Source organism: Cucumis melo, chromosome 3 (assembly GCF_025177605.1).
Source record: "Cucumis melo cultivar AY chromosome 3, USDA_Cmelo_AY_1.0, whole genome shotgun sequence".
Taxonomy (NCBI): Eukaryota; Viridiplantae; Streptophyta; class Magnoliopsida; order Cucurbitales; family Cucurbitaceae; genus Cucumis; species Cucumis melo.
The window spans coordinates 28,824,014-28,845,984 of NC_066859.1; the positions used below are offsets into that span (position 1 = coordinate 28,824,014).

Genomic DNA, 21,971 nt, shown 5'->3' on the forward strand with positions numbered 1-21,971 from the left:
GTCCACGTGCACGACCTTCAGGAATATCAAAGGCTGCATATTTTCATTCACTCCCTCTTTTTAGTTCACTTTTATTATTCTCTTTCTTTTAAAATTTTTATTTATAAAAAAGATAGCACATACTGATTCTCCCCGTTTCTTCACGTGAAAGTAATAGCCTCTTAGGAGGCTTTAACTTATTAATAACAATAATTACCTTAGAGCTAAATTAACAAATAACCCATTAAAATCATAATTAATTTAATAGTGTTTAGATAACATAGAAAATTTTAAATTAAGTAAGGCTAGTAAATCCAGAAGGTTACAAAATTTTGAACCTCTTCTCTCTAAATAAACGAAGCATAAAAGAGAACTCAAAGTAGTCTGTTTCCATGTGGAAATTAAGTAAAAGGGGAAAATATAAAATAGAATTAGAATAAATGAGAATAATAATTTTCTTTTAGATATTGCCGTCACAGGAGACGGATCCAGATGCCATTACTGGGAATCTCCCGATGAACCACAAAGAGAAGGTAATACCCGGATGGAGCAATCGTACCCGACTTGGGTATGCTGACATGGACATCCCACGTGGCATTTCCCATATCCGTCACATTCTCACCGCCAATTACTAGCAGTCTCTGACTCATGGAAAATGAATGCGTGTTGAACGGCGGCGCCACCATCGTCACCTCCACCGCGTTCAAAGTGACATTGTTGCCGGTCACGGTAAACCGAACTGCTAACTGTTGCGCGTGACTCACGGTGGTTTGAGACGACGGGGACAATATTTTCGGCCGCAGATTTTCAAATTCTGGATCCAAATACGGCGGCGAAAACGCCTCCAGTCTCAACTCTGTTGGAAATGGTACACCGGTGAAGTTGTAGTATACATTTGGATTGCTCCCGCCGACCAATACGCGGCCGTCGCGGAGGAGAACAGCCGTGGAGTGATAAAGGCGGGGGATCGGACTTGGGTTCAGCAACCGGAACCTCGAACCGGGGGAGTCGTTTGGTCGGTACAAAACCGGATTCAGGACTGGGTCTCGGGCGTTATCCCACCCGGCCGTACCTGAACCGGCACCGTTAATAATTAAAACGTTGCCGTTTGGAAGCAAAACCATGTCCCCCATTACTCTGCCCATCGGCATGGTTTCCATGACCCACTCGGGTTTCGGGTCGGTTATTTTAATTTTGGCGCAAGTATTTAAAGCTCCGACGAAGATCCGATTCACGGCTTTGTCAAAAGCTCCTTTCGGTGCTCCGCCGCAGACCAAAACCTCTGCTTCAATCGTTGCCGCCTGTAGATTCCTCAACGGCAGAAGCGCCGCCGATCCGGTGCTCGGGTAACACCGTGGATCGCCGCCGGGAATTGCAGGAAAAATCTTTAGCACCTTGTTCCTTGCGTAATCGAACAGAATCGACCGATTGTTCGCGAAGACGAACAAATTCCCGTCAACGTTCAAAAATACGAATGGATACAAATTGTTCTCGATCATTGGATCATTCGTCTCCACCAAAAACGGGAAGCTATACGCCTTGGTAGCTCCATTGGTTTTCGGAACAAATTCGTAGCTGAATTGCCGCCGTCCGCCGATTACAATCTGTCGTCCGTCAGGCAAAATTTGGTTCGTCGGGTACCATCGGCGGACAGCTAGAGCAAACGGAATCTCCTCCCAATCCGAGCCATTAGGATACGGCTTGAAAATTCTAACCCTCCTATCGCCGTCATTGAATCCCCCAGTCTGAACAAGCGCTCCGTCGCTCATGGCGGCACCGGCAGAGCACCAGACATCAGTCTGAACCATGAGTGGGCGAAACGAGTTGGAAGCGATGTCATACTCGAGAGAGTGAGCAGTGCAATCAAGTTTAAGAGCCACGTCATTTGGATCCGTTCGGCATTTTCCGTCCGGAAAAGACAAATTCGAGGCACCGAAGTCGGTTCTGTCGAAGATGACGACTCTGTCATTGTGAAGTAACTGCATGTGCATTGGCAGAACTCCGATGTTTTCCTGAAGAAGATGCCATCCGCCGCCGTCAATTGGTTGCGACGGCCACGGCGAAACAGGAAAAAGAAATTCCGCGAATAGAAGAGTTCGAAGTAGCATTGTTACATAAAAATAGGTTGCTCGCACTTTTAAAATCCGCCATTTGTTGGTGATCATTGGTCGAGTGGTGTCGTTTTTTTGAGCTCAGGTTGCCGGCAACTACCGGTATTTCGATTGCCGTTTGTAAATTTTGATGAAGCTTGCAATACCTAGTGACTGACTGGTCGGTCGGAACAAGAAGAAAAAAGAGGTGAAATGATTGACTGAAAATAAAGGAGAAGAGAGGAAGGAGTGAGTGAATGGAGGAGAAAAAGAGAAGAGGAAGAAGAGCAGTAAAATAATGCAAAGGAAAACAAAATTATTATTTTGAAATAATTCTTTTTCTTTTTTTATTTTAAATAAAGCGTGGAATTTTCTCCGGAAAACCTATTAAATAGAATTTCATCCCAAGATTGTTTTTTTCGGAAAACCCTATTAAATAAAGAGTGACTTTTCATTTATATATAAATAATAATAATAATAATAATAATAATAATAATAATAAATCTTTTAATTATTAATAATAAATATTATGTTAAATTACGAATCTTGAAACCTCCAAAATTACAAAATTCAACAAGTAATTTAATGGCTAAATATTGCACTTAAAAGTTTTAAAGGTTAGATTTACAATGTAGCTTAAATAGTTAAAAAATAAAAAAATTGAAATAAGGAATGTGATATTTTTATATCTAAATAATTATATATTTTATCAATGTTCATTGAGGCTCTATGGATAAAATAATTACCATTTCGTATTTCAATCCGTCACCCATCTTAATTGTTGGATTGGAACAAAAACATTTTGACAATAATTATCTGATATTAATATGGCAATTAATTGGTGGGTTTGGTAAACTCAATGAAATTAAAGTAATCATGGTTTTTATTAGAAAGCTAGTTTCTAGAATGATTAATATCTTTCACATTTTTATCGAACTCAATTAGTGACAAATTAATTAAATACGATCTCTAAAAATTCGAAATAAATCAAACTAATCATTTGAGTTTGGTTTGAAAATCATTTAGTTTATTAAAATTAAGTTTACAAACATCTCTTCTACGTTTAAATCCTTTATTTTCTTATATACGTTTTACCTATCATTCAATAATCAAATTTACTAAATACTTTTATTATAATTTATAAACATTAGAATGATTGTAATAAAAGGAAAAAGGAATTAGGTTTAAGAAAAAAAAAAAACAAAATATTTTTATTTAAGAAAATGTATTTAGAAGTGTAGAGTGGGTATTTACTTGGAAGGTCACCAATTTCTTTCAACATTTCAATGGAGGGTGGGGTTAAATAAGGCATTTAATAATATGCCTGAGAGCGGAACGACGTCGGTTAGCATAACCAATAAGAACAAACGTATATTAATTGACTGCCTTTCGAAATTAATATTTAAATCTAATTTAAATATCATCGGCCATTGCCTGAAATTTCTGACTGCTCTGCTGCTTGACATCGACACTTGCATTTCACACCATGCCCTCCCTTCCCTTTATATATATTGTTTTTTCAAACCCGTTTTGTTATTACACTTTCAAACTAGACCTTGTGAATTTCTACTAAGGTTAAGATTGATTAGTTTCTCAAATTTTATGATCATCGTTACAATTAAACCCTCAAATTACTATGTTTATACTATTATTAGGTTTTAGGGATGGTTTTTACAATTTTGTCGTTTTCTGGTATTGGATGACCTTTTTGTAAGTTTCACTTAATCGTTTATATGTATGGGTGTTCAAAAAAAAAGTTGAAAACCGAACCAAAACGAGACTGAATGTACGAGATTCGATTTGATTTGTGTTAAATTGAAACTGATTCTTATGTGGTTCGGTTCAGTTTAAGATATTAAACCGATTCTAAAATCTAATCGAACCACTTTATTTAATTAAATAATAATAATAATAATTAAATATATAAGTATAACTAGGTATAGTGTAACTTTGTAGAAATTATTTTGATGGACTTCAAACTTCACTGTATGAAATTTGTATGTATTGTACTTAATTATCGTACACAATAATTTAATCTATATTTATTTGAAAATTTTTATGTATGTATAATGTTGATAAAGGATTTCAATTATTATATAATATCGATAAATGACTGATTTGCATTATAACAATTTTCGAATTTATTATTGTTTTCTTTTTTGCTACTTCGGATCTTCATTTTTTTTTTACTTCATACCGTTCCAAAAATCGTACTTGACAAATTATTATAATTTTCTTCAATAAAATTTTTCAAAAATAATAAAAAAATACAAAAACTCTTATTATACTTGATTTTGCCCTAAAACGTAAATAGTTTGAGAATGTTCCATCTTTGACCCATCCCATTTTTTCAACATCGTTTTTATATGCATGTCTAAAACTTTTAGATTTTTACATTTAAAGAAAAGAGACATGGTAGCAAGAGAGTTAAATTTTAGGACATCTTTTAACCCTACTATTATTTTGTTAGGAAGATGAAATAAATGTTAAGACTAAATATATTCCTAGTTTTAAAATTGCCATTTTTCAAATAATAAAAAAGAAAATAAATAATAGAAGAAAATAAAAAGAACTTCAACTTCTGGTTTTGATTTAAAAAATATTAAGCAAAGGATAATGTTGTAAGAATATATGCCATGCATGTGAATTTTATAATTTATTATAGCATACATACAAAATTAATTAAACAAATACTTGTAACTATTTGAAAGAAAAAAAAAAAGAAGACAAATTACGAATCTTCAAGATAATTTATTCGTTTGATGGAATTTGATTGTACCATTAGACACATCATATTTATGGTCCAAATCAACACTGATTTGTTATGTCAATTTTAATAGTTATAACACAACAAAAATACATATTATTGTCTATTAATTAAAGTTGCATGTCTCCACCACTAAATTGTATTGCATCGTCTTAAAATACATATCACTTCATGTCTAAAAAGCTGTCAATGAAAAAATGATGTAATTTTTTTGTTCAGATTTGTATATACCATTAAATTACGATGATCTACATCAGAGTCGTGCATAATAGAATATACCAATTTTTAGTCGATATATATATAAGGCTCAGGGTTTAGGGTGGTAAATTCAGGCTTATGAAAATTGTTTTGGTTTTAAATAAAACGGTATATGCCTTATGAGTTTATAAATAACAAATATGCTAAAGCTAAAGCTGAAAAAGCTTATGGCATATCAAAATAGATATGAACCTTTTGTTCACAATCAATTTTGGAATTGGATTCGACAGCTCGTTGGTTATTAGGGCGGAGTTGTCGGCGGCATGAGGCAGTGGTCAACCAGTCCCCAATTTGGTCAAACAGGAGTTATGGCCTCGTTCTAATTATTTCTTTAACTAACCAACAGGAACAGGAAGAGAAACAGAAAAGAAAAAAAAAACATTCATATTCAATCATAGTTTTCCTTTTTAAACAACAACAATAATAAAATAGTTTTTTTTGGATTGCGTGTTTTTCTTAAATCAAATTCTATCAAATTAACGTAAATTGTCAAAGTGTTGAAAATATTTTATAATAAATTTTCATTTCAAAATGTGCACGAAAACTACAAAAAAATATGAATATATAAATGTAAAATAAAAAATAAAAAAGGTTGGGGGGGGGGGGGGGGGGGGGGGTTGAAGTGTGCATTTAGTTGGAAGGTAGCCACTTTGTTTCTATTTGATGAAGGGAAGGGTGGAGGGTTAAATACAGCATTTAATAATGCCTGCAAATGGCATAAAGACGAAAGACCAGAACGACGTCGGTTGGCTTACTCAGTCACCACAGACATACATTCATTACTCAATTCCACCCCCTTCAATTCTTTTTTTTTTTTTTTTTCTTTTTATTTCAACCCCCTCCCCCCACCGTGTTAACATTGACGGTAGCATTTATTCTATACTCTCGCGCCCCCTTTAAGGTTGTCATGCATGTAAAAGGAGTCCTTTTGTTTTTTTTTTTCATTTACAAATGTTTCGAATCAAATACACGTTTTTGTGTATTGATTATATTCTAATTAAATTAAATATTGTGTTCTTTTAGTTTGGCGGTGATCAAAATCTTTTAAGAGGGTAGTTTCGTAATTGGGGACGAGAAGTGAAAAATATTTGATGTGGTCCTTATAATTCTTCGCATGATAATGTTTTTCCAACTTGTAATTTTTCTTCGATTTAAGAGTTTTTTACATGAATTGTTATTTGGAGGTTTTGTTTCCAACTTCAAAGAGACACAATGGTGATGTAGAGATGGAGAGAGACGATAGATAGAGGACGAAAGCAAGGAAATATTGAAAAATATGTATTTGTTCAAACCGATCGGTTTTTTAATATTAAATTTAAATATTTTATATAGAGAAAAAAAATTATATACTAAGATGACAAATAGACTAAACATACTTACTTCAAAAACTTACGAAAATAAAATTTCTTTATTTTTGGTAATTTGTCTTTACCTTTTTATTTTTTTGTTTTTTTAATTATCATCGAGTGTTACGTGTGGTACAATTACGATTAAGAAATATATCTTTACAAAAGATAAAATAAAAATTGAAAGTAACAAAGAGAGCAACTAATAACAATAGAGGTTATTTGTGTTATTTATCTTTGTAATTACATGGACAAGATGTTGTACAATTTAAACTTTTAAAAATTATGTTATATTTCATATGAGTCTTGCTAAATGTACCATAAGTACAATCTCTTTTAAGATCATCACAATAAGTGTGTTTGTGTTATTGTTGTTAGGATAAACATTTTCACTATCGTTGCATGATTAAACATGATTGAAAATTTATAATAGAATAGTAACACTATCAAAACATGATCAATTGCATGAAAAACTGTGGCCTTTAGAAGAAATACAAACATAACAAGGTTTCTTGTGCGAATGTTTACACAAATTTTTTTATTTATATCACTCTGCACAACTTTTTTTTTTTGCATACTCTCGATACAATATAATACAAAATGGAATTTGGACATAGTTGATGGATTATTTCACTTTAATGTTAAGGCTTAGTAAAGTCAAATACTCGTTTATTTGCTCCTTTTAATAACCTTAATTGACAAACAACAATGTATACCTCCGACCATCAATACATTTAGTATGGATTTAGAGGTATCGATCCTCCTCAATTTTATGTTTGTTTCATATATGTACATAACTAACTCTGTATCGTTGTTATTAGTTAATCAAATGGTATTTAGTTCTCCAACCATTTCTTGTCCAATATACCAACCCTACCATTTACATTTTTTTTTCAAATTAGTTTTACGAAATTACAAAGCTTCTCGCCAACAAAGTATATGGATTCCTCACTACTTCCAGCAACCATTGACAACTACCCATATCATATGATCATATTTGACAATCGCTTATGCCGAACAATTTCAACAATTGCTACGGTGACCAACTCCAACAAAGACCACCTTAGATATCAATACACAAAATGCAATAGTTTAATTAAACACGGGGATTAAGGTAGGAGGTTTTTCCGAGTTTACTTCTTTGTTTTGGAATTGTTGAATGAGTTTAGTTACAGTATCCCGTCTCCAAAACAGGTAGTAAGTTAGATTGGTTGCGACGTTGGAGATCATGAAGAGGGGAGAGAAGTTCCTCCCTCCAAATTTCGTTGGGCTTGCGGGGTTGGGCCATGGACATTGAGTCTAGGAAGGCAACCCTCACAAAAAAGTAAATTGATTTTCTCATACAATATAATATAAGAAAAAAAAAAAACCAAATCATGGTAGAAATTCAATTTTCCTTGCAAAGAAAAAGGGAAATTTTGGTCCGGCAGTTTATTATTATTATTATTATTATTATTTTGGTTGAAAATGGGAAAAGAAAAAAAAAAAAAAAAAGACCCCGCCGAGTGGTCCGTAGCGTTTCAGAAGGCCCCCTCGTTCCACTACTTTCTTTCGCCGCACCCGTCGTTTCGATCCCCAAAATTGTCGTTTTGGGTTTATTTATTTTTAATATTATCATTAATTAATTTTTTTTTTCTCTTTATTTTTTCTCCCCCGCAACAGAGACTTTTTCCCCCATCCCGCTGGCGGCGTACTTCTCTGAGCCGACCGTCACTCTCATCACCGGTGAGCGCTAACGTGCGCACATCACTTTCTTCTTCTTCCTCTCAACTATTCTTGAATGCCGCCATACACGAGCTTCTTCAAGGTCCACTCTTCTTGCCCTCACCAATTTGGTGTTTCTTTTCGCTTCTTTCTCAGCAATGCCGTTACAAACCCTAGATGCGTGTTTTCTTTCGTTTCTTATCGCATTACTGTTTTTTTATTTTGGTATTGGCCGACTTAGGAAGGAACTCTTTCTGATATTCGCGGTAGAATTAGCTAATCGGTAGAATTCCTTTACTGGGGATTATTTTTTTCTCTGTACTTTTGAATGTACGAGTTAGGGTATTTATTATTGTTATTTTTTTAAAATTTATTTTTAATCTGAACGTTTCTGCGTCTTCACGGGTGTAGGGTATTGTTGGATTAGCATCAACTTTTGTGGAGGACGGGATTTTTGAGTTTTAGGTCATTGATGATTGAGATTTGTTAAGCGATGGGATGTTTTTCAGATTATTGCTTGATTGCTTGCTTTCTCATGCTGAGTTAAGGTTACACCATTGAGACTTGCTGGTTATTTATTGAATGTGGGGTTGAGAAGATGGATGGAGACAATAAGAAGTCTGGTTTCAGGAAAAGAACGAAGCCAAAGGATGATGGGTTTGACTCAGATGTCGATGAGCCAATTGGCTCTCTGCTTAAGTTGAAGAGGTCACGAAACTCTAAAAAAACTAAGTTGAATGTAGATGATGGCGGTGGAAGGGACAAGATGGTTGACAAGAAAGGAGCAACATTGCCAGTGCAAGAGGACTTTGGTGGAATGGATGATACTTTAGCTAGTTTTAGAAAGAAGTTGAAGCGTCCTAAAAAGGTTAGTGGACCTGGAATTGCTAGGGAACAGAGTTCTACTGTAAGCGTGACAGAATCTTTGCATCCATTATCTGTTACATCCAAAGGACAAGGGGACTTAGACACAAGATTGAGACCAGAAAATGGTGAATTAATGGATTGCGAGGAGTCTGATGCATCTGCAAAGATTGATGCAGAAACGAGGTGTGAAGCACCTGGTCTGGAATTAAAAGACATGGAGATGGGCATCTCTAGTAGGAGAAGTGCTCATTGCTCTTTGGATAAACATCTGGATGATTCATTGTCAGCATTTGTCCAAAAGGTTCAGTCTGGTTCAACTAGGAAATCAGCGGTATCTACAACATTTAGACCAGACTGCAAGGACGAGGCTTCTGAAGATAAATTGAGTCCTTTTTGTAGAGCTATTTCCGAGGATCATGAAGCACACTCCATTGTGAGTATTAATTCTTCAGCTAAGCTGGTACAAGTTGTCAAAAAACCAGATTCTGGACTTACTACATCATACTTAATTTCCTGTTCGCATTGCACCAAAGAGAACTGTAATCCAGGTCGAGGACAATGTCATCAAGGGATTAAACACGACCAAGAAGAGGATCCATGCTGTCTCAAGAGTCACGAGAATCCTGACATGAGACCATGCATATCAAATGAAGTTGCCGATAAAGACAGCAAAAACGTTAGTCAAATTAGGGACAATATCCGGGTGCTGGAAAGAAAAGCATCATGTGAAATCAAGAACGTACTAAAACATTGTTCTTGTGGCAATACAATCACGAATAGCCATTTGGCAGAAATGGGTTCTTTTCAGGATGGGCTATGTGAGAATCAAATTAATGAAAATATGTGCAGTTCTTGTCGTCCTCTAGAAAATATAAATGAAAACCATGACCTTTGTGTGGGTGTTTCCAGCAGAGATATTTGTGATGTGGTGGCCCATGAGACCACAGTCAATTTGTCTAAAACAACTCCAGGTGTAGATTGTGAAGGAAAAGGAAGATTACTTGTTAAATATCATGATGAATTGCCAAACTCTATCAATTTCTGTGAAAGTTCTTCCAAAGAAATCTGTAGATCTACTCAAGATTTAGAGATTTCTGATCAATCATTGGACAGAACAACACTCTCCAATCCTCAGTTATCTGCAGGTTTCGATTCAACGAAAGTGGATAAAACTGGCAGTGACTTTGATAATTTAAATACTGGAAATGATGAGCCGAATGACGAAGGTCCTTCTATGCAGAAGGAAAATGCTACAATCTCTAATAGGATTTCAGGTTCAACTACTGTTCAATTTCTCAGATCGCAAAAACCTGGGGCAAAGTATCCGGATGTTTGTCCTAGTGGAAATTTCAGCATGATATCAGACAGTCAACTGGCCAAGGGTTCACTGGAGATGGATGGTCCAAATAATATACTTACTGGCAAAGAGGTTAAAGTATCTTCTCTTGGGTCTTTCACTCCAGATGATAATGACCTTGAGGATGTAATATCTGCTCCTGGAAGTGAAAAAGATTTAAAGCTTTCAGCTTTACAACGTGTAGCACGCAAGACCAAGAAGCCCAGACATGATGACATGGCTTATGAAGGAGATATCGATTGGGAGGTTTTGATTAGTGAGCGTACAGTTGATGGCGATCACTCTTTCAGATCAAGAAAGGATTCTACATCAACAACTTTTACAGAGGCTGAGACTGGTGGTAGGGCTGCAGTGTCTGCAGGGCTTAAGGCACATGCAGTTGGTCTACTTGAGAAGATTAAATTTAAGGATGTGCTAAAGCGCAAAGGTGGGCTTCAAGAGTACATAGCATGCAGGTATTTGTTACTTAATCCTTTATATTATTACATGCCTTGTTTTTACGGCACTTTATTTTGGCTAAATTGCTTTTCTCCTTAATTTGTTTTATGTCACTTTATTTGTTTTTATGCCTTCTCTATGGTTTTCGCCGTGAATGGGCTGTTATGGAATTATATTCAGCTTCAGACATATGCACTAGTCTAATGCTGAGTAATGTGATTTTGAGTTGCAGTTATTGTTTTGTTTATTTATTTTTAGTATTCACAGTTGTATTTTAATAATATATCTATGGTTAGTTTGTGGATTACGTGCTGAGTTAAATGATTAATTAAAACTCTCGACCTCCTTTGTTATTCAGATATATTCAAGTGTATGCCAGTCTTGGTTTCGACAGTTGATAACAAAATGGAATTTTTTTTTAAAAAATTGTACCGGTTTCTGCTGTCTCAAATATTGTTATTATTTTTATCTTGCATATCTGGGCCTTGCATGGGTAACTGACAAGTAATATACTCTCAGTTCAGTGTATGAAATTTTATTGTAAATCATGGGAACAAACAACAGTAATATACTTTCAATGTATGAAAAATTATTATAAACCAAGGGGAATGAATTGTTATTGGGAGGAAAAGTACTGAGTTCTCCAAGCAACAATGGCATATAAAGAATTGTCACTCTACAAGCAATAATGTTTCTCTAAATAGTTTTCTGGAGTTTAGATCATGCATATTGAATTGATGCTGGAATGGAGCTGAAAAAGTGTATAACTAAATTTAATTGACTCGTTTATCTTTGATTCAATTATCCAACGTTGTTTAAAATGCATCTCCTTGCAGGAACCAGATCCTGGGACTTTGGTGTAAAGATGTTACACGCATTTTGCGTCTTGTTGACTGTGGGGTCACCGATACTCCCTCTGTGGATGAACCACCACGTTTCCCCCTTGTTAGGGAGATATATGCATTTCTTAATCTACGTGTAAGTTAGGACAGATTATAGAGTATCGTCTTGTATTTTTTATGGACCACTTAGTTTGTCTTTGACATTCATTCAATTAGTGGTTTCTTGTGTTATTCTGCTTTGGAGGGTGTTATTTCCACAGGTCCGTATTAATTTGTAATGAAATTGACAGGGTTATATAAATGCGGGGATTGCCTCTGAGAAAGCCAAATCAGAATATGACATTAAATATGAATATGAACTGGGAGAGAAAAAGGTTGGAGATGTTAGTGTTGCTTCTGCTGCTGATTCCGAGGAAGGGGTTTCTGTCATGGTAAAAAATTTCGATGCTTCTAATGCAGAGAATGATGTTTCAGCTGGCTGTGAAGTAATATTGAAGGATGCTGAAGGAAGAAACCCCGTGATTGAAAATGATTTGGATTTACCCAAACCAGCGGAACTCGAACAAGAATTGGTACATGACTTGGAGTACTGTACTCCTGATCGTATACCAGTAAAATTTGTTGGTGACGTTCCAGGTAAAGCTGCCTCACATTTAACTGATCAGTCAAGAAACAGTGGGGGCCCAATCTCCTCTGATGAGTGTGTTGGAGGTGATCAACAACAGCAGAGTAATTCTGAAGTAAAAAAGAAAGTAATTGTGATTGGAGCTGGTCCTGCTGGCTTAACTGCTGCAAAGCACTTGCTTCGTCAGGGCTTTGCTGTCACTGTACTGGAAGCTAGGAATAGGTTAGGAGGTCGTGTTCATACAGATCGCTCCTCTCTTTCTGTTCCTGTAGATCTTGGTGCAAGTATTATTACAGGAGTAGAGGCTGATGTCGCAACCGAAAGAAGACCCGATCCTTCCTCATTGATTTGCTCTCAATTGGGCCTCGAGTTGACTGTATTAAATAGTGACTGTCCCCTTTATGACATCATTACTTGCAAAAAAGTTCCACTAGAAATGGATGAAGCTTTGGAAGCAGAGTATAATAGTCTTCTTGATGACATGGTGTTGCTTGTTGCTCAAAGAGGAGAGCATGCGATGGCTATGTCCCTTGAGGAGGGTTTAGAATATGCTCTTAAGCGACGACGCATGGCTCGAGGAATGGATGTTTGTTCTGAGGAAGAGGTTTTGAGTCCCTTTGAGAGGAGAGTTATGAATTGGCATTTTGCTAACTTGGAGTATGGTTGTGCTGCTATGCTCAAGAAAGTATCTCTTCCTAACTGGAACCAGGATGATCTTTATGGAGGTTTTGGAGGAGCTCATTGTATGATTAAAGGCGGTTATAGCACTGTTGTTGAGTCTCTTGGTGGAGGACTTGATGTTCGCCTAAACCATGTTGTGGCTGATATTTCTTACAGCACCAGTGACGTTGGGTTTAATGGGAATCAGTGTGCAAAGGTGAAAGTTTCCACAACCAATGGTTGCGAGTTTCCTGGAGATGCTGTCCTTATTACTGTGCCTCTTGGGTGCTTGAAAGCAGAAACTATCAAGTTTTCACCACCATTGCCTGAATGGAAACGTCTGTCCATCCAGCGCCTTGGGTTTGGAGTTCTTAACAAAATAGTTCTTGAATTTCCTGAAGTTTTCTGGGATGACTCTGTGGATTATTTTGGGGCAACAGCAGAGGAAACAAAATGGAGAGGGCAGTGTTTCATGTTTTGGAATGTAAGAAAAACAGTTGGTGCGCCAGTTCTCATAGCATTAGTGGTTGGTCAGGCTGCTGTGGAGAGGCAATATATGAGCTCTTCCGACAATGTAAGCCATGCGTTAATGGTCCTTCGCAAACTTTTTGGAGAAGCAGTAGTACCTGATCCAGTTGCATCTGTTGTAACTGATTGGGGAAGAGATCCGTTTAGCTATGGTGCTTACTCATATGTTGCTGTTGGAGCGTCTGGAGAGGACTACGACATTTTAGCAAGACCTGTTGGAAAGTGTTTGTTTTTTGCTGGCGAAGCTACTTGCAAGGAGCATCCTGACACCGTTGGGGGTGCAATGATGAGTGGGCTAAGAGAGGCTGTGCGCATGATTGATATATTGGGTGATGGTTATGATTTCACAGCAGAAGTAGAGGCAATGGAAGCTGCTCAGAGGCAGTCTGAGTGTGAGAATGATGAAGTTGGGGACATAATTACAAGACTCGAGGCTGTTAAGCTTTCTGATGCTCTTTACAAAAGTTCTTTGGATGGTGCCAGGATTTTGACCATAGAAGCTTTACTGCAAGATTTGTTCTTTAGTTCAAAAACGACAGCAGGGAGATTGCATGTGGCAAAAGAGTTGTTGAATTTACCTGCCGAGACGTTGAAGTCCTTTGCAGGGACCAAAGAAGGTCTTACAGTTCTCAACTCATGGATTTTGGTAATGCCTACACTTTCTAATGTTCTCAATGTGATTTTTTTACATGATTTTTTTTCTCTTATTCATTCACCCTTTACAGCATATTCTATTCATGTTATTAGCTTTTAAAACTTTGGTTGATCATAGGACTCAATGGGGAAGGATGGGACTCAACTTCTTCGGCAATGTGTTCGTATTCTTGTGGTAGTTTCAACAGATCTACTTGCAGTTCGCTTATCGGGTATATCTTCTTGTTTTTTGAGTGCTTAATATATCTTATTTTCTTTTAAACCCTCAACAATTACTGTTTTTGTATCTAACTGATAGAGCTATTAGAATTGTCAATTCTGTAATGTTTATGTTTTAAGAGTAAGTCAGCTTTTGTTTATTTTCAGTATCGATGTACTATATTTTGTTTGCTCATGCATGCCTTTATGTTTTCTTGTTAAGCTCTTACTTTGACTTTTTGAGTAGAAGTTAATGTGTGTGTGTGTGTTTTGTTGTTGCTTGTTTTTACCCCTCCTGAAATTGAATATAATGTGGTTGGTGAAGGGAATTTACTATATGCTGCATTTGCTAACAATTGGTGCAGGCATAGGTAAAACCGTCAAAGAAAAGGTATGTGTGCATACAAGCCGTGACATCCGTGCCATTGCAAGTCAGTTGGTTAGCATTTGGCTTGAAGTCTTCCGCAAAGAAAAGGCTGCTAATGGGGGGCTAAAACTCTCTAAGTCGGTTTCTGCTGTAGAATTATTGAAGAGGAAATCTAATAAAGACTCTTCTTCTGGGAAACCTCCTTTGCATGCAAACAACAGCACACTGGATAGTAGAGGCAATTTGTTGACTGCTGCATCAGCTACAATGCCCTTGCAGTCTGATGTCAATATGAAAAACGATAATAGCAAACAATTGAAATTTGAATTGGAAAATTCATCGAAATCAGATATCAGTTCATCAAGGTCAAGGGGTTCATTTGGAAAGCAGGATGCAGAGATGGAAGACAACATTGCTATGACAGAAGAAGAGGAGGCTGCCTTTGCTGCTGCTGAGGCAGCACGTGCAGCCGCACTTGCAGCTGCGAAGGTTGTCTTTTGATTCTCTTCTTATTGAACTTTTTAGAGTCTGGGCTTGTAATGAGCCTTCCTTTGTGCGTTCTTACCATAGCAGTTTGTATTCTTTATGTGCTTTACCACATAACTCCTAGTAATATTAATGGGAAGTGTCATCATGAATTGTTGCAATGTGATATAATCTTCAATCTACATATTCTTTACTTCTATGAAATGATATAATACGTTGATGCGAATATGGACTGAATGACTGAATGCAGTCGCACTAGGTCATTTTGTGTACACTTTTTACAAAATGAAATGGTTTTGGTGCTGTATATCTTGTTTAATATAATTTTGGTTGTGATCAAGCATATGTTTGTTTCTATTTCAATAGTGGCAGGAATTTGTTGACTAGTTTATAGGAGATTTGTGAAAATAATTTCTGATTGCATGGCCTATTGCCTACTTTGTACTTACTTAGTGATTTTGACACCACAGGCCTATGCATCTGCTGAAGCCAAGAGTGCGATGCAGCTCCCCAAAATCCCCTCCTTTCACAAATTTGCTAGACGGGAGCATTATGCTCAAATGGATGAGTGTGAGTATAAAAAGAAGTTGTCTGGCAGTGTGCTGGGAAGGCAAGATTGTATATCCGAAATAGATTCAAGAAATTGCAGGGTCAGGAACTGGTCTGTGGAATTTTCTGCTGCTTGTGTTAATCTTGAAAGTTCACGGATGTCCGCAGATAACCTTTCGCAAAGAAGCCATTCAAATGAGATTGTTAGCCAATTAAACTTTAGGGAGCACTCTGGTGAAAGTGCTCCTGTGGATAGCAGTATATACACAAAAGCTTGGGTTGATACAGCTGGTAGTGTTGGAATGAAAGATTATCACGCTATTGAGAGATGGCGCACTCAAGCAGCTGCAGCTCATGTAAATGATGAGGAGGATTCAAACACGAATTGGCATAAACCCACGTGGAATAATGATCAAATAGCAAATGAGAGCTCAATATCACAAGTGACAATCAACAAGGAGCCCATGAGAAACCATCATCGTGGGGCCGACAGAATTAAGCAGGCCGTAGTTGATTATGTTGCATCACTCTTGATGCCCCTTTACAAAGCAAGGAAAATTGACAAGGATGGATACAAGTCAATTATGAAGAAAAGTGCAACCAAGGTTAGTAATTTTCATCTTCCCTAGTACATTCTTCCACTTTTTTTGGGGTATGTGTGGGGTTCTATTTATTTATTTGTTATTATTATACTTTTACGTGGGGATAAAATGGATAACATGTTTAACCATGTTTCATTGGAAATCAGGTCATGGAACAGGCGACTGATGCAGAGAAAGGCATGACTGTTTCTGAGTTTCTTGATTTCAAGCGTAGGAACAAGGTTTGCTTCTATCCCATGGCTTCTTTATCAGTTGCAGACTTACAGTTTACCACGCTTCTTTGTACTGTACCTACTGAATATTCTTTTCTTAAAGGAAAAAGAGGATTGCCTAACCATATTTATTTGGATTTGATCTTAATTCTACTTTAATACGGTCTATATTGTGCCATTGATTTATACCATTTTTCTTTCTTGTGAGACCGAGTATGTTTCTGTTGTTTCTCTTTTTCTTTTTCTATTGGACAGTTTCTCATCTGTTTCCACTTCGTTGTACTTGGATTATGCACTTGCAGATTCGTGCATTTGTAGACAAATTGATAGAGAGACATATGGCTACAAAGCCAGCAACGAAGTCGTGAAAGGCCCAAGGACTTGTTGTCATTTTCTTTGGTCAAATGAAGTTGTGAAAGGCCCAAGGACTTGTCATTTTCTTGGTCAAATGAAGTCTTGATGGTCCCAAGGATCAAGTGGCTTTCTTGGCGAGCTTCTCATGAGGACACAGTTACGGATTATTCTTGGCGAGCTTCTCCGGGAATACTTAGTATATGTTGGCCTGAAAGCCTTCATATCTTGATGCCTGTAATACATTTCCGGTGCACCTTAATTTCTGAAACTGCAAATTGAGTAATATGACATTTCTGCTAGTGCGTTTTGGAGCTTCCCAGATCTACCAAGATTTTGGTTCGTGCTGTCGGATATGATTATAACTGGTACTGGTGTTAACTGTGATTATGATTGGTATCGAACTGCAGCCTGATTCTGCATGATTCTTTTGGCATGGCTTAAATCTATGCTACTCATCGGGGCCACTTCAGGTTTCATTTTCTTGCTCATTCGGGTTATAAGTACCTGTTGAAGAAAGCATAACATTGTACTATTAAGGGTCCAAGTCCAAGCCCTTCAGTTTTTAGCGACGGACAGTAGGTTATTGTTCATTTTCGTTTCTTCCTTTTCCCTCTCCACCTGTACAGCTTAGAGTTATTTCATTGACGACAATCACACAGCAATTTTCATTTATATGCAAAAAATTCTCAATCTTTGAGATTGAATATTGTAATTTATCCGTCTTTCTTTCCAATAGATCAACTAAAGGTGCCTTCTAGGCCATTTTTCCTTTCTAATGGTTACTCTTTCCCATCAAACGTGATTCTTAATTAGTGGACTTTTCCTACCTCTCGCCATAATCTATTGTTACGGTAGGCACTGAAATATTAAATTTAGTAAAATGATGACTGTACTGTTTTGGTTGATACATCAAATTGTAGACTACTATGGTTAGTGCTTCTGTTGCCAACAACTTTGATCAGCGAAAATGTTCCTGATGTATAGCCAGATGAGATCTACTGCTCATGCAACTTGGACACAACAAATGCAATATACTTACTGAGGCATCTGTAAGTGAATCAACATTTCTTTCCCATTTCTTTTTCTTGCACTTCTAATGCCGGTTTGCTTTATTGCTTACATATTTTTTTGGTTGCTAGGTTGCTAGGTTTTCTTTTGGCCTATATGAGATTCTTTGACCTATTGCAGCTGTTGCAGATTTGTATATAGATCTTGCAAATTTCATGAGTACTCCAACTATCAAGGTAGGTTGCTAGGGCTTGGTTTAGTTTAGTTTATATATATATATATCATATATATTCATATATTATATATAGATCTTTCAAGTTTCGATATAATGTTTGAGTAGTAGTGTATTATCTTGGAGCCAAATAAAACATGTACTCTTGACTAAGAGGTAGTGTTTGAATCATCTACCTACCTGTACATTGTTGAACTAAAATTATTCGAAGTGAAGCATGGGACTTTCAACTGGGATGAAGCAGTTAGACGCTAGAGATTTGAATGTATATCCTCTATATTGCTGAGCTAAAAATTTGTTATCCAAAGTGAGCGATCCTGTGAATTGTGATGGGTCACTATTGATTATTTGCACATTCTTGCATTTAGAATCAGACTTCAGCTAATACTGCATCTAGCTTTGGCTGATAAATTGAATGTTCTATCCTCATCCTCAATCCTCAATCCTCAATCGATGTTAACTGCATAAAACTATCTTCATCAATATTATGTGTTAACTCTACATAAAAGCAGGAACACGAGCTTTCATTTTCCTTGCTGATCATTGCACTTCTGATTTTGTGTCTTACTCATTTTAGTTGTTTTTAATTTCATTAAATGGGTATTCATCAGTTGAGCTATGTCAAGGTTGGTGTAGCGTGGTTTTAGTAGACAGTTTGTCATGCCTGGATTATATTCTTTACATATATAACATGTATTTTGTGGTGATATATGAATTTGTGAGTAACTGGAAGTTGTTTCCCAGAAGGTTTGTTCATTTATTCTCCATTGAATTCAATAGCCATCTGATGGAAAGTTCTTGTTGGTGGTGCATTCATGTAAAAGCTTATTTCCTTCTTGAAATAGGCTGAAGAACCTCTACTTCGATCTTCTCAATTGTTTTCTGATGCGATTGAAACGATTGACTCATGCTTAGCTCGTTCTTGCTTCACACTTTTTTTTTTTTGGGGGGGGGGGGGGTTATTTTTTTGTTCTTGGTTGGAGAATATAAGTCAAGAATTAGTTTTAAATAAAAAATATATTACTTTTATGGATTAGCACATTATATCATATTCAATCTTTCCTTCCCAGAGATTGCTACGCTCTTGTAGTCTTTTTGCCAACTATTCTTTTACATTCCCTTAACGTTAAAAAAGAATCCAAAGCTTGGAAAAACTTTGGTCGTTAACGTCCATTATTTTGCAAGCACAAACTTTAAGCATAATTTCATTAGTTGATTTTATTCTTGTGCATCATGTAAGTATTTTAAATTATTGTTTATAGTTCAAATTCTTGAAAAATTGATAAAAGTAGCACCCTTCTAGTTTTCGTTTTTAAAAGTAGTTCATTTTTTTAAAATTATTTTTCTCGATCAATTTCAGGTGTGATCAGCCATCAAGATTTTTCTAAAATATTAAAAATTTTAATTTATTGATTGTTTTGGATTTTTTTCGTTGCATATTAGATAGACAAGACGAGATTCTACGATTTTTTGAATAATCTCAAATTTTATTATTATTCTTTTATTTTTTCAAAAAATATTCAAACCTTTCTAAATCTTCTGCAATATAAGATTTGAGAAGGTTTGAATAATTTTTTTTTTATAAAAGAAATCAAACAAGATTGAAGATCTTAAAAATGGTAGAATCCAACTTAATTGTCTATTCGAGATGCAATGAAAAAAACTCAAAACAATCAATAAATTGAAAATTTTTAGTAGTTTAGAAAAATCTCGATGACGATCTCGCCCGAGATTAACCTAGAAAAATAATTTTTAAAAAATGAATTATTTTTAAAAAATAAAAACTAAAAGTATGCTATTTTTACCAATTTTTCAACCATTTGAACTGTAAATGATAATTTAAGATACTTACATAATACCATATGAAATCAATTAAATGTTATTATGCTTAAAGTTGGTGTGTTGGTCAATTTGTCCAAATTCTTCCTATTTGTTTTCTCAATTTAATTTACTTTTTATTTGACGGTATGATTGAGTTGCAGTACGTGCTGGCACATTTTTACGGACTTCTGATGAGATGTGGCCCACTTTGTTTATGATTGGGCTTTTCGTGGGCTATGGGAAGCCCAACTGTTGGACCTGATCGTATTATTCTAAAGTAAATAATTATTCGTGATGGCATCGAGTATTTCCGTGAGTCGTAGCGAGGCGACCAAGGAGTGGAGGAAGAGAGAGATTGAGAGCGGTTCCGTTCAACCCAGAAAAGATGTCGTCCACCTTCAGCGGCGATGAAACGGCACCCTTTTTCGGCTTCCTAGGCGCCGCTGCAGCTCTCGTCTTCTCCTGTAGTTTATCTTTTTCATCTAATGCGTGGTTACTTTGATTGTTCTTGTTTGATGTGATGTGTTTTCTAGGTTTCGATCTTTGATGCTTATTGTGATGGGTTTTTCTTTTCTTTTTTATTTGGTTAGGTATGGGAGCTGCTTATGGAACTGCGAAGAGCGGGGTGGGAGTTGCGTCTATGGGAGTAATGAGGCCTGAACTTGTGATGAAGTCAATTGTTCCGGTGGTTATGGCTGGAGTTTTGGGTATTTATGGTCTTATTATTGCTGTGATTATTAGTACAGGGATTAACCCTAAGGCCAAATCTTATTACCTCTTCGATGGTTACGCACATCTCTCCTCTGGGCTTGCTTGTGGACTTGCCGGTCTGTCCGCTGGCATGGCTATCGGGATCGTTGGTGATGCTGGTGTTAGGTACCATTTATTAACGTTTTGGGAACTTTTGTTTTGTCGTGTGTTCGTGCTTGTGTACTCATCATCGGTAGATTTCGTTCTTTTGGTAATTGATTGTGTGTGGTGTGTGTATACCTTTTTGTTGTCTAGTGTTATCCCTTAATGTTCTGGTGGATTAGATTGTTACGTTAGATTCAATTTTGGTAGATTCATGCCGGGGTTTTGTAAATAGATATGGTTCGTTTTTATTGAGTTCCTGCGTTGGTTTTTGCAATTTTTTCATTATAAAAAAATCCTTCCGGCTTCTTTTTTTTCCTTGGTTTAAATTCTATTTTAATTCCTAAATCGTCTTTTTACTTACAAGTACTCTGTTCTTGGTCTTGTCAATTTGGGTTGTGCCTAAAAATCTTTTTTGGGGTCTTGTTAGACCTTTAATTTTAACCATATTTCAAAGATTTTATATTGGTTGTGGGAATGGGTATTTGATTATTATTCTTTATTTTGCTTTGTTCAATTGTAATATAAAAATTTGATCAAAAGGAATTTGTTTGAAACTCCACAGTTCGGACCATATCATTAAATTAACTATAAGAATAAGCTTGCTGGCATTTATCTTAGTTTTGTTTTCTCAAACCCTCTCATTGCCCATTGTTCTTATTCCTTATATTTGTATTGTACAGAGCCAATGCACAGCAGCCTAAGCTTTTTGTAGGGATGATTCTTATTTTAATTTTTGCCGAAGCTTTGGCACTCTATGGACTTATTGTGGGCATCATTCTCTCTTCCCGAGCTGGTCAGTCAAGAGCCGATTGAGTGGATGCTGTATGTGGACTCGAGTTTGTGTAGTATATGTCTCTTCTTTTGTTTTTTGGTCAAGAATTGGTTTTTGTACTCTTTAAGTAAATGGGTTATTATTATGGTTTAAGCCTACTGTCAAATGTCTTGTGAGGTGTGATTGCTAATACCACACGAATCCTATAGTTGTTATATATGGATTTGGAATTAATTATTCTTCTCAATAAAATATTAAACTCTATTACTTTTAACATTACTCCAATTTTAATGAAGCTTCCCTCCCTCTAAGTCTGGGTGTTTGAGAAAAATACTTCATTACTTACTGGTTGATGGCTTGATCTTTTTGTTATCTTTAGCTTTTAAACTCAATATCTTGG

The 21,971-nt window shown here is 36.2% G+C and overlaps 3 protein-coding genes across 3 annotated transcripts; 2 read left to right on the forward strand and 1 right to left on the reverse strand.

The window, feature by feature from the left end:
* Positions 1-290: 290 nt before the first annotated feature.
* Positions 291-2,351, reverse strand: LOC103488026 (aldehyde oxidase GLOX-like). The gene has a single exon (XM_008446558.3). It carries the CDS (start codon positions 2,142-2,144, stop codon positions 453-455), a length of 1,692 nt encoding a protein of 563 aa, XP_008444780.1. The 5' UTR covers positions 2,145-2,351; the 3' UTR covers positions 291-452.
* Positions 2,352-8,040: 5,689 nt separating this feature from the next.
* On the forward strand, positions 8,041-17,659 carry LOC103488025 (lysine-specific histone demethylase 1 homolog 3). Its single transcript, XM_017044516.2, has 9 exons — positions 8,041-8,247; positions 8,556-10,823; positions 11,643-11,784; positions 11,939-14,107; positions 14,234-14,327; positions 14,679-15,169; positions 15,637-16,320; positions 16,464-16,538; positions 16,832-17,659. Exons 2-9 carry the CDS (start codon positions 8,743-8,745, stop codon positions 16,895-16,897), a joined length of 5,802 nt encoding a protein of 1,933 aa, XP_016900005.2. The 5' UTR covers positions 8,041-8,247; positions 8,556-8,742; the 3' UTR covers positions 16,898-17,659.
* A 2,578-nt stretch (positions 17,660-20,237) lies between these two features.
* On the forward strand, positions 20,238-21,845 carry LOC103488024 (V-type proton ATPase 16 kDa proteolipid subunit). The gene is made up of 3 exons (XM_008446555.3): positions 20,238-20,408; positions 20,535-20,820; positions 21,480-21,845. Exons 1-3 carry the CDS (start codon positions 20,330-20,332, stop codon positions 21,610-21,612), a joined length of 498 nt encoding a protein of 165 aa, XP_008444777.1. The 5' UTR covers positions 20,238-20,329; the 3' UTR covers positions 21,613-21,845.
* The last annotated feature ends 126 nt before the right edge of the window (positions 21,846-21,971 follow it).

What these genes read in the sequence shown, in the direction of transcription:
- LOC103488025 (XM_017044516.2), top strand. Translation starts at nt 8,743, where the DNA reads ATGGATGGAGACAATAAGAAGTCTGGTTTCAGGAAAAGAACGAAGCCA. An exon ending in ATGCATTTCTTAATCTACGT is followed by an intron (nt 11,785 to 11,938) that starts GTAAGTTAGGAC and finishes TGAAATTGACAG; the next exon opens with GGTTATATAAATGCGGGGAT. An exon ending in ACTTGCAGTTCGCTTATCGG is followed by an intron (nt 14,328 to 14,678) that starts GTATATCTTCTT and finishes CAATTGGTGCAG; the next exon opens with GCATAGGTAAAACCGTCAAA.
- LOC103488024 (XM_008446555.3), top strand. Translation starts at nt 20,330, where the DNA reads ATGTCGTCCACCTTCAGCGGCGATGAAACGGCACCCTTTTTCGGCTTC. An exon ending in TGCAGCTCTCGTCTTCTCCT is followed by an intron (nt 20,409 to 20,534) that starts GTAGTTTATCTT and finishes TTATTTGGTTAG; the next exon opens with GTATGGGAGCTGCTTATGGA. An exon ending in GTTGGTGATGCTGGTGTTAG is followed by an intron (nt 20,821 to 21,479) that starts GTACCATTTATT and finishes TGTATTGTACAG; the next exon opens with AGCCAATGCACAGCAGCCTA.
- LOC103488026 (XM_008446558.3), bottom strand. Translation starts at nt 2,144, where the DNA reads ATGATCACCAACAAATGGCGGATTTTAAAAGTGCGAGCAACCTATTTT.